Source organism: Oncorhynchus tshawytscha, linkage group LG20, assembly GCF_018296145.1.
Source record: "Oncorhynchus tshawytscha isolate Ot180627B linkage group LG20, Otsh_v2.0, whole genome shotgun sequence".
In the NCBI taxonomy this organism is placed as follows: Eukaryota; Metazoa; Chordata; class Actinopteri; order Salmoniformes; family Salmonidae; genus Oncorhynchus; species Oncorhynchus tshawytscha.
Genome location: NC_056448.1, coordinates 37,418,748 through 37,436,369, shown reverse-complemented (window position 1 = coordinate 37,436,369; position 17,622 = coordinate 37,418,748). Strand labels below are relative to the sequence as shown.

The window sequence follows — 17,622 nt, the reverse complement described above, 5'->3', positions numbered from 1 at the left end:
TATATATATATATTCGCATCCAGCACTACTTCTTTATTTTTATATATATATATATATATATATATATATATATATATATATATTCGTTGAGAAGTCATTAAGGACATGATCAAAAGCTTCATATTATTGAAGGACCAAAGGATATGAGATTCAATATTCTTTAGTTTCAAAAGGATACGTGTGTGTGCGTGTGTGTGTGTGTGTGTGTGTGTGCGTGTGCGTGCATGCATTAGAAAGCTAAATCAACCCCTAACACTGCACGGTGAAAGTGATCCAGCTGAGGAAGGACTTTAGAGATGTCACAGCAGACGCCACCAGCATTAGCCCTTTGCCAAAGAACTTCCCCTCTCTATCGCTCTCCTTACTCTCTCTCTGGCCTTCTCCTCCACATATCCTCTGTAGCATTCTCTAAAACCAAGAATTGATTCCATTAATGATACTTTGCCCACCCATACTGTACATTGTACACGTACCTGGATGGATAGTAGGAGGAGTGTCCTTATTATAACCACATTAATACATTATAAACTGACGGGGTTCGATCCCTGAATGCTGATTGGCTGACAGCCGTGGTATATCAGACTGTATACCATGGGTATGACAAACATGTATTTTTACTGCTCTAATTATGTTGGTAACCAGTTTTTAATAGCAATAAGGTGTTTGTGTTATATTGCCAATATACCACAGCCTAGGGGCGTTGCGACGTACCTAAAAATAGCCCTTAACCATGGTATATTGGACATATACCACACCCCCTTGGACCTTAGCTTAATTATAGCAACCATAAAGTCATCGTGAGAGACGTGGCTGAATGAGAAAAGGAGAGAGAAGGGATTGAATGTGGCAGCCGTGGAGGGACTGAAGGCAAGATATAAACAATCGCCCGGGCCGATCAGAGATCTAAGTGGCACATGATATCATCGCTTCACTTCAAGGGCCATCAGGGTTCGCGAGAAGGGGGGTAGAGAGTGACTGTTGGCCACTGAGACATCAGTCTCTGGCAGGGAGGGCTGTTCTGTCCCCGACACACACCCCCTTGTTTGATTTTTGGTTCAGTCCATTCGTAGGTTGGTGGTAAGTGTAGTAATTTAAGGGTGATGTTGGCAAGAGGCATTCCAAAATGTGTCCCAAAATGCAATCCCTAACCTTAAGTTAGGATTAAGTTAGCCAGCTAACTTAGATAAATGTTCAGATATAGCTCTTGATAGTTTTCTGGTTCATTAATAAAAGCACAACTTTCATATTGTTTTTTGTTGGGAGTGTTGAGTCAGTTATAGCATCCCAAAATATGAAGTTATTTCACAATAGGAAAGTTAGGGCCAATGAATTGATTCTGTGTTGTGACATACCCCAAAGGACAGAGTATGTGGCTCTAAAATAAATATATACAGTGCCTTCGGAAAGTATTCAGACCTCTTGACTTTTTCCACATTTTGTTAGGTTAGGTCAGAGCTAAAACCAAGTCATGAGTGAGAAGGAATTGTCTGTAGAGCTCAGAGACAGGATTGTGTTGAGGCACAGATCTGGGTAAGGCTACCAAAATATTTCTGGGGCATTTGAAGGTCCCCAAGAGCACAGTGACCTCCATCATTCTTAAATGGTAGAAGTTTGGAACCACCAAGACTCTTCCTAGAGCTGGCCTCCCGGCCAAACTGAGCAATTGGGGGAGAAGGGCCTTGGTCAGGGAGGTGACCAAGAACCCATTGGTCACTTTGACAGAGCTCAAGAGTTCCTCTGTGGAGATGGGAGAACCTTTCAGAAGGACAACCATCTCTGCAGCACTCCACCAATCAGGCCTTTATGGTAGAGTGGCCAGACGGATGCCACTCCTCAGTAAAAGGTACATGACAGCCTGGAGTTTGCCAAAAGGCACCTATAGACTCTCAGACCATGAGAAACAAGATTCTCTGATGAAACCAAGATTGAATACTTTGACCTGAATGCCAAGCATCACTACTGGAGGAAACGTTAAAATCCAATAACATTTTATTGGTCACATACACATGGTTAGCAGATGCTATTGCGTGTGTAGCGAAATACTTGTAGACATTGCACCATCCCTACGGTGAAGCATGGTGGTGGCAGCATCATGCTGTGGGGATGTTTTTCTGCGGCCGGGACTGGGAGACTAGCCAGGATCGAGGCAAAGATGAACAGAGCAATGTACTCGATTAAAACAACAGGACAATGACCCTAAGCACACAGCCAAGACAACGCAAGAGTGGCTTCGGGACAAGTCTCTGAATGTCCTTGAGTGGCACAGCCCGGACTTGAACCTGATCGAACATCTCTGTAGAGACCTGAAAATAGCTGTGCAGCGACACTCCCCATCCAATGTGACAGAGCTTGAGAGGATCTGCAGAGAAGAATGGGAGAAACTCCCCAAATACAGGTGTGCCAAGCTTGTAGCATCATACCCAAGAAGACTCTATGCTGTAATCGCTGCCAAAAGTACTTCAACAAAGTACTGAGTAAAGGGTCTGAATCCTTATGTAAATGTGATATTTTATAATTTTGCAATCATTTCTTAATGTGTTTTTGCTTCATCGTTATGGGTTATTGTGTGTAGATTGATGAGCGAAAAAAAAAAGTTTTAGAATACGGCTGTAACGTAACAAAATAGGGAAAAAGTCAAGGGGTCTGAATACTTTCTGAAGGCTCCATATATAAACAAAATGTTTCTCAATAAACTAACTCTTTTGACAATGTTATGATAACATTTATATGGTCTTTTCCACCACCAGTGCAGTCACATTTGTTGCAAGCTATTTTCTGTATAGTTTGGGAAGGTTTTTGTCCTGTTTTCTTTCTAGTGCTATTTGGTCTGCAAGTGCAGGAATTTGTGTGCCTGTGTGTAGGAAACTGGGTACTTGAGCTGATGAACACTCTTAAGAAACACACAAACATTTGCACACACACACACACACACACACACACACACAATTTTAGACTAATGGGGATTACACTCAGTGTGTGTGTGTGTGCATACTTGTGTGTTCTATGAGTATTCGTGTTACTTGCATGAGCCCCATTGTGGTTATGCTTCCAGATTACATTGAGGGAAAGGAACCAGGTGAAGCTTGGAGTGAATAGAAACTTTAGAGGGAAGAGAAAGAAAGAGAGAGGTGGACAGTGTCTTACAGAGGGAAGAGAAAGAAAGAGAGAGGTGGACAGTGTCTTACAGAGGGAAGAGAAAGAAAGAGAGGTGGACAGTGTCTTACAGAGGGAAGAGAAAGAAAGAGAGAGGTGGACAGTCTTACAGAGGGAAGAGAAAGAAAGAGAGAGGTGGACAGTGTCTTACAGAGGGAAGAGAAAGAAAGAGAGAGGTAGACAGTGTCTTACAGAGGGAAGAGAAAGAAAGAGAGAGGTGGACAGTGTCTTACAGAGGGAAGAGAAAGAAAGAGAGAGGTAGACAGTGTCTTACAGAGGGAAGAGAAAGAAAGAGAGAGGTGGACAGTCTTACAGAGGGAAGAGAAAGAAAGAGAGAGGTGGACAGTCTTACAGAGGGAAGAGAAAGAAAGAGAGAGGTAGACAGTGTCTTACAGAGGGAAGAGAAAGAAAGAGAGAGGTAGACAGTGTCTTACAGAGGGAAGAGAAAGAAAGAGAGGTGGACAGTCTTACAGAGGGAAGAGAAAGAAAGAGAGAGGTAGACAGTGTCTTACAGAGGGAAGAGAAAGAAAGAGAGAGGTAGACAGTGTCTTACAGAGGGAAGAGAAAGAAAGAGAGAGGTAGACAGTGTCTTACAGAGGGAAGAGAAAGAAAGAGAGGTAGACAGTGTCTTACAGAGGGAAGAGAAAGAAAGAGAGAGGTAGACAGTGTCTTACAGAGGGAAGAGAAAGAAAGAGAGGTAGACAGTGTCTTACAGAGGGAAGAGAAAGAAAGAGAGAGGTAGACAGTGTCTTACAGAGGGAAGAGAAAGAAAGAGCGAAGTGGACAGTGTCTTACAGAGGGAAGAGAAAGAAAGAGAGAGGTAGACAGTGTCTTACAGAGGGAAGAGAAAGAAAGAGAGGTGGACAGTGTCTTACAGAGGGAAGAGAAAGAAAGAGAGAGGTGGACAGTGTCTTACAGAGGGAAGAGAAAGAAAGAGCGAAGTGGACAGTGTCTTACAGAGGGAAGAGAAAGAAAGAGAGGTGGACAGTGTCTTACAGAGGGAAGAGAAAGAAAGAGAGGGTGGACAGTGTCTTACAGAGGGAAGAGAAAGAAAGAGAGAGGTGGACAGTGTCTTACAGAGGGAAGAGAAAGAAAGAGAGAGGTGGACAGTGTCTTACAGAGGGAAGAGAAAGAAAGAGAGAGGTGGACAGTGTCTTACAGAGGGAAGAGAAAGAAAGAGAGAGTGGACAGTGTCTTACAGAGGGAAGAGAAAGAAAGAGAGAGGTGGACAGTGTCTTACAGAGGGAAGAGAAAGAAAGAGAGAGGTGGACAGTGTCTTACAGAGGGAAGAGAAAGAAAGAGAGAGTGGACAGTGTCTTACAGAGGGAAGAGAAAGAAAGAGCGAAGTGGACAGTGTCTTACAGAGGGAAGAGAAAGAAAGAGAGGTGGACAGTGTCTTACAGAGGGAAGAGAAAGAAAGAGAGAGTGGACAGTCTTACAGAGGGAAGAGAAAGAAAGAGAGAGGTGGACAGTGTCTTACAGAGGGAAGAGAAAGAAAGAGAGAGGTGGACAGTGTCTTACAGAGGGAAGAGAAAGAAAGAGAGAGGTGGACAGTGTCTTACAGAGGGAAGAGAAAGAAAGAGAGAGGTGGACAGTGTCTTACAGAGGGAAGAGAAAGAAAGAGAGAGGTAGACAGTGTCTTACAGAGGGAAGAGAAAGAAAGAGAGAGGTGGACAGTGTCTTACAGAGGGAAGAGAAAGAAAGAGAGAGGTGGACAGTCTTACAGAGGGAAGAGAAAGAAAGAGCGAAGTGGACAGTCTTACAGAGGGAAGAGAAAGAAAGAGAGGGTGGACAGTGTCTTACAGAGGGAAGAGAAAGAAAGAGAGAGGTGGACAGTGTCTTACAGAGGGAAGAGAAAGAAAGAGAGGTGGACAGTGTCTTACAGAGGGAAGAGAAAGAAAGAGAGGTGGACAGTGTCTTACAGAGGGAAGAGAAAGAAAGAGAGGTGGACAGTGTCTTACAGAGGGAAGAGAGAGGTGGACAGTGTCTTACAGAGGGAAGAGAGAGGTAGACAGTGTCTTACAGAGGGAAGAGAAAGAAAGAGAGGTGGACAGTGTCTTACAGAGGGAAGAGAAAGAAAGAGAGGTAGACAGTGTCTTACAGAGGGAAGAGAAAGAAAGAGAGAGGTGGACAGTGTCTTACAGAGGGAAGAGAAAGAAAGAGAAGTGGACAGAGAAGAGAGACTATTTCCAGATGTGTCTTACAGAGGGAGAGAGGAGATAATTAGGGAGGGGAAGAGAAGGAGAGGATAAAAGAGGGAGTGAGAGAGAGAGGGAGAGAGGGAGTGAGTGGTCAAAACACAGCTGTCTGCCTTTCTAGACTTACAGGAACATTGCAACAACAAGGGAAATCCGTATAGCGTCCTTATCGAAACACTTCCTTACAGGAAGTTAATACTCTTAACAGCATTTTGTTATTTACATTTGGACGGATTGCATCATGGGCTAAAACTCAACAAAACATACACTAGTGGTTTGTATTGGCACCTAAACAAAGTTTGCTCAGTGTCAACATGGATCCTTTCATGTGTCCATTACACCACCCTATTGCATGTTGCTACCCATCCATTCACCATCCATCTGTCCCTTCGTGTTTTTTCCTTTAAGTCCAGAGGAAGGATGTCATCCCTCTCTCTTGCCCTAGTACAGGACACACACACACCACTTTTCAGTGCTGATGAAGTAGACAAATGCAGACAGGCATAAGAGATTCTCATTACTAGAGCCATGAGTGTGTGTGCGTGCAGTGTGTGTGTGTGTGTGTGTGAGGTCCCGTCTTCCCATCTCACCCCCCTCTTTTAAGTCCCCGCAGAGCAGAGAGAAGTGCCTAAACTTCAAGCCTCCACTTGTAACCCTCCTGGGAAGTCTGTGTGTGTGTGAGAGAGAAAGAGAAACCTTCCTGGAATAGGCCACAATAACCCCCAGAATGGTCTCACATCAGCACAACTTTGTCTTAGTACCACACACACACACTGATTATACAGTACACATGCACAAAGGTCCTTATTCCCTTTAGTTAACGTCCTGTCCCCCTTACTTCTCACTTTCTTTCTCTCTCCCTTTTGTCTGCCCTCTTTCCTTTTCTTCCTCTGTCTATTCCCCCCCCCCACCATCTCTATCCCTCTCTCGATGGCGGCAGGCTGAGACGGCCTGTGGAGCGCCAGTGGAATGTCTGTCTGTAAATAATAATAATGAGAGGAACCACACAAAAGAGACAGAGAGATAATGTCCAAGTAATCCAAACGCTTTCAGGGTTGTCAGTTTGTTGTAGTTACTAAGGAAAGTCAGTTGGTCATTGTGAATAATGTTCTGTGTGTTTCTGTGGTGCTGTGTGTGAGTAAGCCAATCCCAGCTAACTGTGGGGTCCTAGCAATCTGGTGTCTCACCCACTGGAGCCTGTTGATTGACAACCGTTTCTTCATGTGCTTTTTCTTTGCCTGCAGTGGGTGTGTTTGTTTGTATGCAGGATCTCCCTTATGTTGTCATAGTGACGTCCTAAACAGATCATACATGTATGTGTAGGTAAGTGTAACCAGCTGTGGGTGTATCCTCACTGCATACATCCTATTCTGAAAGCAGTTGAAGCTCTTGACATACTCTCATATCCGGTACTCACACACAGTCAGGGGAAGATCTGACTGTAGGCACGTAAGGTACTTCACACACACACACACACACACACAGACCCTGTCTCCTGAACTAGGAAAGTCCCCTGACGGTTACTGCTATGTGTGTGTTAGACAGGAGGTTGGGGTTGAGGGGATAATAATACCATCCAATACGGAGCACTGGGCAATAACTTCTAACAGCTAACCGACATCGTTATGGAGACAAGGGGTGTTTTATGACCCTACTGTCACCCCAAGGGTAGACACACTGACATTTGGAACTTAGGAACCGCCTTAAACATGCCAAAATGGAACGATCCATCTACTGTGGAGTGTGGACAGCCAGCAACAGATTAGAGGAAATACATTTAATAACAGGCAGATAGCTGCTTTTCAGAACAACGTTCTCTCAGACACACACACGCGTTTTGTTCTTCTGTCATGGGGACCTAAAATTGATTTCCATTCAAAATCCTATTTTCCCTAACATTAACCATAACCCTAAACCCAACCCCAATTCCTAAGCTTAAAATAGCCCTTGTCCTCATGGGGACATGGGGAAATGTACCCACGAGGGGGAATTTTCCTTGTTTTACTATCCTTGTGGGGACTTTGGGGGATTTTAGGTCACCACAGGGCTAGATGAACAAGACCACACACACACACTGGAGTTGACAACTCTAACTCTCTGTGGAGTCAAAGTTATCTGGTGTGTGTTAGGTGACATGCCAGAACAGCCAGACAGGCCGGGGCCCGGGACCAGACTACAGGGCAGACAGCCAGACAGACAGACAGACAGGCTGGGACCAGACTACAGGGCTGATAGACAGACAGACAGACAGGCTGGGACCAGACTACAGGGCAGACAGCTAGACTGGCCGGGACCAGACTACAGGGCAGACAGCCAGAGAGGCCGGGGCCAGACTACAGGGCTGATAGACAGACAGGCCGGGGCCGGGACCAGACTACAGGGCAGACAGCCAGACAGGCCGGGACCAGACTACAGGGCTGATAGACAGACAGGCCGGGGCCGGGACCAGACTACAGGGCAGACAGCCAGACAGGCCGGGACCAGACTACAGGGCTGATAGACAGGCCGGGGCCGGGACCAGCCTACAGGGCTGATAGACAGACAGACAAACAGGCCAGGGCCGGGACCAGACTACAGGGCAGACAGCCAGACAGGCCGGGACCAGACTACAGGGCTGATAGACAGAAAGAGACAGACAGACAGAGACAGAGAGACAGAGACAGACAGGCACAGACTACAGGGCTGATTAGACAGACAGAGACAGACAGACAGAGACAGACAGACAGAGACAGACAGACAGAGACAGAGACAGACAGACAGAGACAGACAGACAGACAGAGACAGACAGAGACAGACAGGCCGGGACCAGACTACAGGGCTGATAGACAGACAGACAGACAGAGACAGACAGACAGACAGAGACAGACAGACAGACAGACAGACAGACAGACAGACAGACAGACAGACAGACAGACAGACAGACAGGCCAGGGAGGCAAGCAGGCAAAACAACAACAATGCAGCATCTGTGTCCGCTCTCCTTGAGCGATTACATTCCCTCACCCTGGCAAACACTTCTGTGTTTTTTTCTTATCCCCCTCATGTGGAAGAGGCGCTCTCTCTCTCTCTCTCTCTCTCTCTCTCTCTCTCTCTCTCTCTCTCTCTGTTCTTGAAGTAATTTTACAATGGTACTGTGTATCATTATTTGAGTATAGTTTGTATAGTTTGTTTATCGACATGTCTGTAGACATTTGTCGTATGGACATCATGAAGATTCTATTGTCATCTGACAATAGTTAGGAAGAAGTATAAACACAAAAGACAGCCTCTGCATGACATCAGCAACCCGATGCTCCAAACAGCAGACTTGATATATTTTAACACCAATAAACCCATCTGTTGAAAAATGAATTCGGTAATTGTCAACCAAGCAGCAAGCCAGGCAACTAAAAGCAATTTTCTAAACAATGTTTTTGTTCGTTGTTAGCTAGCTGGCTAACCAGTTTAAATAATGACCAGCGTCTTCACTCTCTCTCCCTCTAGCTGACAGCGTCTTCACTCTCTCTCCCTCTAGCTGACAGCGTCTTCAATCTCTCTCCCTCTAGCTGACAGCGTCTTCAATCTCTCTCCCTCTAGCTGACAGCGTCTTCACTCATTCTCTCCCTCTAGCTGACAGCGTCTTCACTCATTCTCTCCCTCTAGCAGACAGCGTCTTCACTCTCTCTCTCCCTCTAGCAGACAGCGTCTTCACTCATTCTCTCACTCTAGCAGACAACGTCTTCACTCTCTCTCTCCCTCTAGCAGACAGTGTCTTCACTCATTCTCTCCCTCTAGCAGACAGCATCTTCACTCATTCTCTCCCTCTAGCAGACAGCATCTTCACTCATTCTCTCCCTCTAGCAGACAGCGTCTTCACTCATTCTCTCCCTCTAGCAGACAGCGTCTTCACTCATTCTCTCCCTCTAGCAGACAGCGTCTTCACTCATTCTCTCCCTCTAGCAGACAGCGTCTTCACTCATTCTCTCCCTCTAGCAGACAGCGTCTTCACTCATTCTCTCCCTCTAGCAGACAGCGTCTTCACTCATTCTCTCCCTCTAGCAGACAGCGTCTTCACTCATTCTCTCCCTCTAGCAGACAGCGTCTTCACTCATTCTCTCCCTCTAGCAGACAGCGTCTTCACTCATTCTCTCCCTCTAGCAGACAGCGTCTTCACTCATTCTCTCCCTCTAGCAGACAGCGTCTTCACTCATTCTCTCCCTCTAGCAGACAGCGTCTCACTTTAGCTACTTTTTTATTTCTTATCACAGGAAAATAAACCCACAACCACATTATAGTTCGCAAGTTAATGGTGAGCTTACAGAAAATAACATTACTGCCACAGTGTGACCAAATAAAAGTAGGTCCTTCTATCAGAGAATTTTAGAACTCCTGCATCATCTTGTCACAGGAGGATTTGGTCTGGTTGCTGTGGCAGTCCAGTAACCGCAACAACAGACGTTGCGACAGTCTCATAGACTTAAACTTTTTTCATGTCTGTGCATCAAGAAAACTGACAGTCGCAGCGACTTTCTACAGACATTCCACCGGAGTATAAATGAAATGTCGTTGTCACATTGTCATTGTCTACAGACATGTCTTTAGACCAAGTATAAACTGGCCTTAACATATCAAATTCTCCCAATCAAAGTCTTGAATAAAGACTATGGTTAGTTTACTAGTAAAATTGTTACTGCTTGGCTAGAATAAAAGGATAAGATTGCCCATCTTCGCTTTAGCATGTGAGATAAGTTCTGACCCATATAATAGCTCAAGGAGCGTATCAGTCATGAGACTGACTGTTTATATAGTCATAGACACCACAGCAGGATAACATCTGTTCTAAGATCAGCCCCTTGGCTGACACTGATCCTGCATGTGCAACACAGCACAAGCTCACATTTGGGTAAATATTTATACAACATGTTTTATGATATCTAATATTTTCCAGACGAGTTTCAGTCTGGCTCAAAACTTCCTCAACACGACCCAGAAAGGGAACGCAGGCTGTTTGCCTTCAACTTCAGACTGTTGACCCATCCGATTGCGTGGGTGTCCCCTATCCGTGGTTTAATGAAATTGCATAGTTGAATAGAGTGTCTTGGCAGTGGCTTTTGACATTGTGATCAAAACTTTCCATTGTGAAAAGGGACAACGGCACAGTCAATCAGCGCAACCTCAGATAAATGCAATCATCAATTTATTTAAACCATTTTTGAAGTGCCGTGAAACAAGTGCTGTGCTGGAAAGCCTAAAGCACTAGCAGCTACTTTAACAACTGGACTATTTTTAAAATATCACCCAGTGTGTCAGCAGGCAGTCATAATGTCCATCCTCTACAGCACAGCTGTTCGGTCCTCACTCTGTTTACGTCTGTCCGCTTCTGCTATCAGGCCTTATCCACATCCTGTATGCCATCTGATAAGAAGGCCGTGCTCTGTGCTGTGCCCTGTGTTTTGTTGTGCTGGCGAGGCGAGCAGCTGGCCGAGGAACCAAAAACTACTGGGAACATGTCGTGGCATAACGTTGCGTGCCAGAATAGTTTTTGGCCTGAGACTAAGGGGCTAGTTCAATTTTGAGTGTTATTGCATTGGACTCTGATCTAAAAATAACGCATATTGAACAAGTGGGTCACAGGATGATGGAGTGACTATTGTTTGGCCAGACTGGTATGGGTGTTAGTGCAACAAATCAACAGAAGGAGAGGGACCAAAGGCGTTGTGATGGTCTGTCACTGGGAAATGGAGTTGTTATAGCCTAGACCAGAGGCAAATAAAATAAATTCCTTCTAAAACTGTCACGCAATAATACCAATAACATTGGAATACTTGGATACTTGGAATCCTCCAATACTGTATTATACAGCAATAGTCTGTTAATCAATGGTTATGTATTGTATTACATAGCAATAGTCTATTAATCAATGGTTATATGTACTGTATTACACAGCAATAGTCTATTAATCAATGGTTATATGTACTGTATTACACAGCAATAGTCTATTAATCAATGGTTATATGTACTGTATTACACAGCAATAGTCTGTTAATCAATGGTTATGTATTGTATTACATAGCAATAGTCTGTTAATCAATGGTTATGTATTGTATTACATAGCAATAGTCTGTTAATCAATGGTTATGTATTGTATTACACAGCAATAGTCTGTTAATCAATGGTTATGTATTGTATTACATAGCAATAGTCTATTAATCAATGGTTATGTATTGTATTACATAGCAATAGTCTATTAATCAATGGTTATATGTACTGTATTACACAGCAATAGTCTATTAATCAATGGTTATATGTACTGTATTACACAGCAATAGTCTGTTAATCAATGGTTATATGTACTGTATTACACAGCAATAGTCTGTTAATCAATGGTTATATGTACTGTATTATACAGCAATAGTCTGTTAATCAATGGTTAAATGTACTGTATTACACAGCAATAGTCTATTAATCAATGGTTAAATGTATTGCATCGTTCAATGTGTAACTAAAGTAAAAGCCAGCTCCAATCTTTTAGAGAAAAAGCTAAATTAGTATGGACCAGGCTTCATTTGGTTTTCAGGTGTGTCATAGCCCCTAGAAGTAAAAAAGATTGAGTATCTAACCCTCTCTCTCTCTCTCGTGCCCTCTGTATTCCAGAATACGACCCAGGAGATCGGTGAGGAGGTGGAGGACGGGGCGGTGTACACCATCACCCTGCGGAAGGTTCAGATGCTCCACCACCACCACCACCACCATCCTGGCCATCACAGTGGCGGCAGCGGGGCAAGTAAGGGCCAGCGCTGGCTGGGTGTAGAGACAGACGCGGCCCTCAGCCTGTACGAGACGTGCAAGGTGCGCACCATCAAGGCAGGCACGCTGGAGAAGCTGGTGGAGTACATGGTCCGGGGCAACGATTCCACCTACGTCACCATCTTCCTCTGCACCTACCGCTCCTTCACCTCCACCAAGCAGGTCCTGGACCTACTGCTCAACAGGTGAGTAGAGGGAGGGCGGAGAGATAGAGGGCGGGATAGATGGATGAATTGACAGATGGATGGATAGATCCATCGGTTGATTGGTGGAAGAATTATAGATGGATGGAAAAGCTAGGTGGATGGAGATACACATAAATGAATGGATGAGTGGATGGGTGGGTGGGTGGAGGAGAGGATGGATGGATGGTGGGTGGAGGATGAGTGGATGGGTGGATGAGTGGGTGGGTGGAGGAGAGGATGGATGGATGGTGGGTGTAGGATGAGTGGATGGGTGGGTGGATGAGAGGATGGATGGATGGTGGGTGGAGGAGAGGATGATGGGTGGATGGATGGATTAGAGGATGGATGGGTGGATGGATGGATTAGAGGATGGATGGGTGGGTGGAGGAGAAGATGGTGGGATGGATGGGTGGGTGGAGGAGAGGATGGATGGATGGGTGGGTGGAGGAGAGGATGGATGGATGGGTGGGTGGAGGAAGAGATGGATGGATGGTGGGTGGAGGAGAGATGGATGGGTGGATGAGAGGATGGTGGGATGGATGGGTGGGTGGAGGAGGATGGATGGATGGGTGGGTGGAGGATGGATGGATGGTGGGTGGAGGAGAGGATGGGTGGGTGGGTGGGTGGGTGGAGGAGAGGATGGGTGGGTGGGTGGGTGGATGAGAGGATGGATGAGTGGGTGGATGGATGAGGGATGGATGAGTGGATGGATGGATGAGGGGATGGGTTGATGGGTGGGTGAAGGAGAGGATGGATGGATGGTGGGTGGAGGAGAGGATGGGTGAATGAGGATGGATGGATGGATGGGTGGGTGGATGGGTGGATGAGAGGATGGTGGGATGGATGAGAGGATGGGTGGGTGGGTGGAGGAGAGGATGGATGGTGGATGGATGGGTGATGGATGGATTAGAGGATGGGTGGGTGGGTGGAGGAGAGGATGGATGGGTGGGTGGAGGAGAGGATGGATGGTGGGTGGAGGAGAGGATGAGTGGATGGGTGGGTGGGTGGGTGGGTGGGTGGGTGGGTGGGTGGGTGGAGGAGGATGGATGGGTGGATGAGAGGATGGTGGGATGGATGAGAGGATGGGTGGGTGGGTGGAGGAGAGGATGGATGGTGGGTGGAGGAGAGGATGGATGGGTGGATGGATGGATTAGAGGATGGGTGGGTGGGTGGGTGGAGGAGAGGATGGATGGGTGGATGAGAGGATGGTGGATGGATGGGTGGGTGGATGGATGGATGGTGGGTGGAGGAGATGGGTGGGTGGGTGGGTGGAGGAGAGGATGGATGGGTGGATGAGAGGATGGATGGTGGGTGGAGGAGAGGATGGGTGGGTGGGTGGGTGGGTGGAGGAGAGGATGGATGGATGGGTGGGTGGATGAGAGGATGGATGAGTGGATGGATGGATGAGGGGATGGGATGGGTGGGTGAAGGAGAGGATGGATGGATGGTGGGTGGAGGAGAGATGGGTGAATGAGGATGGATGGATGGATGGGTGGGTGGGTGGATGGGTGGATGAGAGGATGGTGGGATGGATGAGAGGATGGGTGGGTGGGTGGAGGAGAGGATGGATGGTGGGTGGAGGAGAGGATGGATGGGTGGATGGATGGATTAGAGGATGGGTGGGTGGGTGGAGGAGAGGATGGATGGATGGTGGGTGGAGGAGAGGATGGATGGGTGGGTGGGTGGGTGGGTGGAGGAGAGATGGATGGGTGGATGAGAGGATGGTGGGATGGATGGGTGGGTGGAGGAGAGGATGGTGGGTGGAGGAGAGGATGGTGGATGGATGGATTAGGATGGGTGGGTGGGTGGGTGGAGGAGAGGATGGATGGGTGGATGAGAGGATGGTGGATGGATGGGTGGGTGGAGGAGAGGATGGATGGTGGGTGGAGAGAGGATGGGTGGGTGGGTGGGTGGATGGAGAGGATGGATGGGTGGATGAGAGGATGGATGGTGGGTGGAGGAGAGGATGGGTGGGTGGGTGGGTGGGTGGAGGATGGATGGATGGATGGGTGGGTGGATGAGAGGATGGATGAGTGGATGGATGGATGAGGGGATGGGTTGATGGGTGGGTGAAGGAGAGATGGATGGATGGTGGGTGGAGGAGAGGATGGGTGAATGAGGATGGATGGATGGATGGGTGGGTGGGTGGATGGTGGATGAGAGGATGGTGGGATGGATGAGAGGATGGGTGGGTGGGTGGAGGAGATGGATGGTGGGTGGAGGAGAGGATGGATGGGTGGATGGATGGATTAGAGGATGGGTGGGTGGGTGGAGAGAGAGGATGGATGGATGGTGGGTGGAGGAGAGGATGAGTGGATGGGTGGGTGGGTGGGTGGGTGGAGGAGAGGATGGATGGGTGGATGAGATGGGATGGATGGGGGGGTGGAGGAGAGGATGGATGGTGGGTGGAGGAGAGGATGGATGGTGGGTGGAGAGAGGATGAGGGATGGGTGGGTGGGTGGGTGGAGGAGAGGATGGATGGTGGGTGGAGGAGGAGGATGAGATGGATGGGTGGGTGGGTGGGTGGAGGGAGAGGGATGGATGGGTGGATGGAGGATGGTGGGATGGATGGGTGGGTGGAGGAGGGATGGATGGTGGGTGGAGGAGAGGATGGGTGGGTGGGTGGGTGGAGGAGAGGATGGATGGATGGGTGGGTGGATGAGAGGATGGATGAGTGGATGGATGGATGGGGGATGGGTGGATGGGTGGGTGAAGGAGAGGATGGATGGGTGGGTGGGTGGGGAGAGGATGGGTGGATGAGGATGGATGGGTGGGTGGATGGGTGGATGAGAGGATGGTGGGATGGATGAGAGGATGGGTGGGTGGGTGGATGGAGAGGATGGATGGTGGGTGGAGGAGAGGATGGATGGGTGGATGGATGGATTAGGGATGGGTGGGTGGGTGGAGGAGAGGATGGATGGATGGTGGGTGGAGTGGAGGATGAGTGGATGGGTGGGTGGGTGGGTGGGTGGGTGGAGGAGGGGATGGATGGGTGGATGAGAGGATGGTGGGATGGATGGGTGGGTGGAGAGAGGATGGATGGATGGTGGGTGGAGGAGGATGGATGGTGGGTGGAGGAGAGGATGGTGGATGGGTGGGTGGGTGGGTGGAGGAGAGGATGGATGGTGGGTGGAGGAGAGGATGAGTGGATGGGTGGGTGGGTGGGTGGAGGAGAGGATGGATGGGTGGATGAGAGGATGGTGGGATGGATGGGTGGGTGGAGGAGAGGATGGATGGTGGGTGGATGAGAGGATGGGTGGGTGGGTGGGTGGAGGAGAGGATGGATGGATGGGTGGGTGGATGGAGGATGGATGAGTGGATGGATGGATGAGGGGATGGGTGATGGGTGGGTGAAGGAGGGATGGATGGATGGTGGGTGGAGGAGAGGATGGGTGAATGAGGATGGATGGATGGGTGGGTGGATGGGTGGATGAGAGGATGGTGGGATGGATGAGAGGATGGGTGGGTGGGTGGAGGAGGGATGGATGGTGGGTGGAGGAGAGGATGGATGGGTGGATGGATGGATTAGAGGATGGGTGGGTGGGTGGAGGGAGGGATGGATGGATGGTGGGTGGAGAGATGATGGATGGGTGGGTGGGTGGGTGGAGGAGAGGATGGATGGGTGGATGGAGGATGGTGGGATGGATGGGTGGGTGGGTGGAGGATGGGATGGGTGGGTGGAGGAGAGGATGGATGGGTGGGTGGGTGGAGGAGAGGATGGATGGGTGGATGGATGGGATGGGTGGGATGGATGGGTGGGTGGAGGATGGATGGATGGATGGTGGGTGGAGGAGAGGATGGATGGGTGGATGGAGGATGGTGGGATGGATGGGTGGATGGATGGATGGTGGATGGGTTGATGGGTGGGTGGGAGAGGATGGATGGATGGTGGGTGGATGAGAGGATGGATGGGTGGACAGGAAGGATGGATGGGTGGGTGGGTGGGTGGATGGATGGATGGGTGGGTGGATGGAGGGTGGGTGGGTGGAGGAGAGGATGGATGGGTGGATGAGAGGATGGTGGGATGGATGGGTGGGTGGAGGAGAGGATGGATGGATGGTGGGTGGAGGAGAGGATGGATGGGTGGATGAGAGGATGGTGGGATGGATGGGTGGATGGATGGATGAGTGGATGGGTTGATGGGTGGGTGAAGGAGAGGATGGATGGATGGTGGGTGGAGGAGAGGATGGGTGAATGACAGGAAGGATGGATGGGTGGGTGGGTGGGTGGAGATGGATGGATGGGTGGGTGGATGGATGGATGAGTGGATGGATGGATGAGGGGATGGGTGATGGGTGGGTGGGTGGGTGGAGGAGAGGATGGGTGGGTGGGTGGGAGAGGATGATGGATGGGTGGGTGGAGGAGAGATGGATGGTGGGTGGGTGGATGAGAGGATGGATGAGTGGATGGATGGATGAGGGGATGGGTGGGTGGGTGGGTGGGTGAAGAGAGGATGGATGGATGGTGGGTGGAGGAGAGGATGGGTGAATGAGAGGATGAGTGGATGGATGGGTGGGTGGGTGGATTAGCCTGGATGGTGGGTGGAGGAGAGGATGGGTGGATGAGTGGATGGATGGATGGGTGGGTGGGTGGGTGGAGGAGAGGATGGATGAGTGGATGGATGGATGAGGGGATGGGTGGAGGAGAGGATGGGTGGGTGGGTGAAGGAGAGATGGATGGGTGGAGGAGAGGATGGATGAGTGGAATGATGGATGAGGGGATGGGTGGAGGAGAGGATGGGTGGGTGAAGAGAGGGTGGGTGGGTGGGTGGGTGGAGAGGATGGTGGGATGGATGGGTGGATGAGAGGATGGTGGGATGGATGGGTGGAGATACACATAGATGGATGGAGATACACATAAATGAATGGATGAGTGGATGGATGGATGGGTGGGTGGGTGGGTGGGTGGAGAGGATGGATGGGTGGAGGAGAGGATGGATGAGTGGAATGATGGATGAGGGGATGGGTGGAGGAGGATGGGTGGGTGAAGGAGAGGGTGGGTGGGTGGGTGGGTGGGTGGAGAGGATGGTGGGATGGATGGGTGGATGAGAGGATGGTGGGATGGATGGGTGGAGATACACATGGATGGATGGAGATACACATAAATGAATGGATGAGTGGATGGATGGATGGGTGGGTGGGTGGGTGGGTGGAGGAGAGATGGATGGATGGTGGGTGGAGGATGAGTGGATGGGTGGGTGGGTGAAGGAGAGGATGGATGGGTGGGTGGGTGGAGGGATGGATGGGTGGATGAGAGGATGGTGGGATGGATGGGTGGATGAGAGGATGGTGGGATGGATGG

The 17,622-nt window shown here is 49.1% G+C and overlaps 1 protein-coding gene across 4 annotated transcripts in view; it reads left to right on the top strand.

Annotated features, from left to right (window-relative positions):
- LOC112220069 (ral guanine nucleotide dissociation stimulator) overlaps positions 1–17,622 on the top strand; it is a 70,692-nt gene that overhangs the window by 26,986 nt on the left and 26,084 nt on the right. For all 4 annotated transcript variants that reach the window (XM_042302622.1, XM_042302621.1, XM_042302620.1 and 1 more), the window contains one exon: positions 11,984–12,321. In XM_042302622.1, coding sequence (XP_042158556.1) covers positions 11,984–12,321 — 338 coding nt within the window. The remainder of the gene's footprint in view (positions 1–11,983; positions 12,322–17,622) is intronic.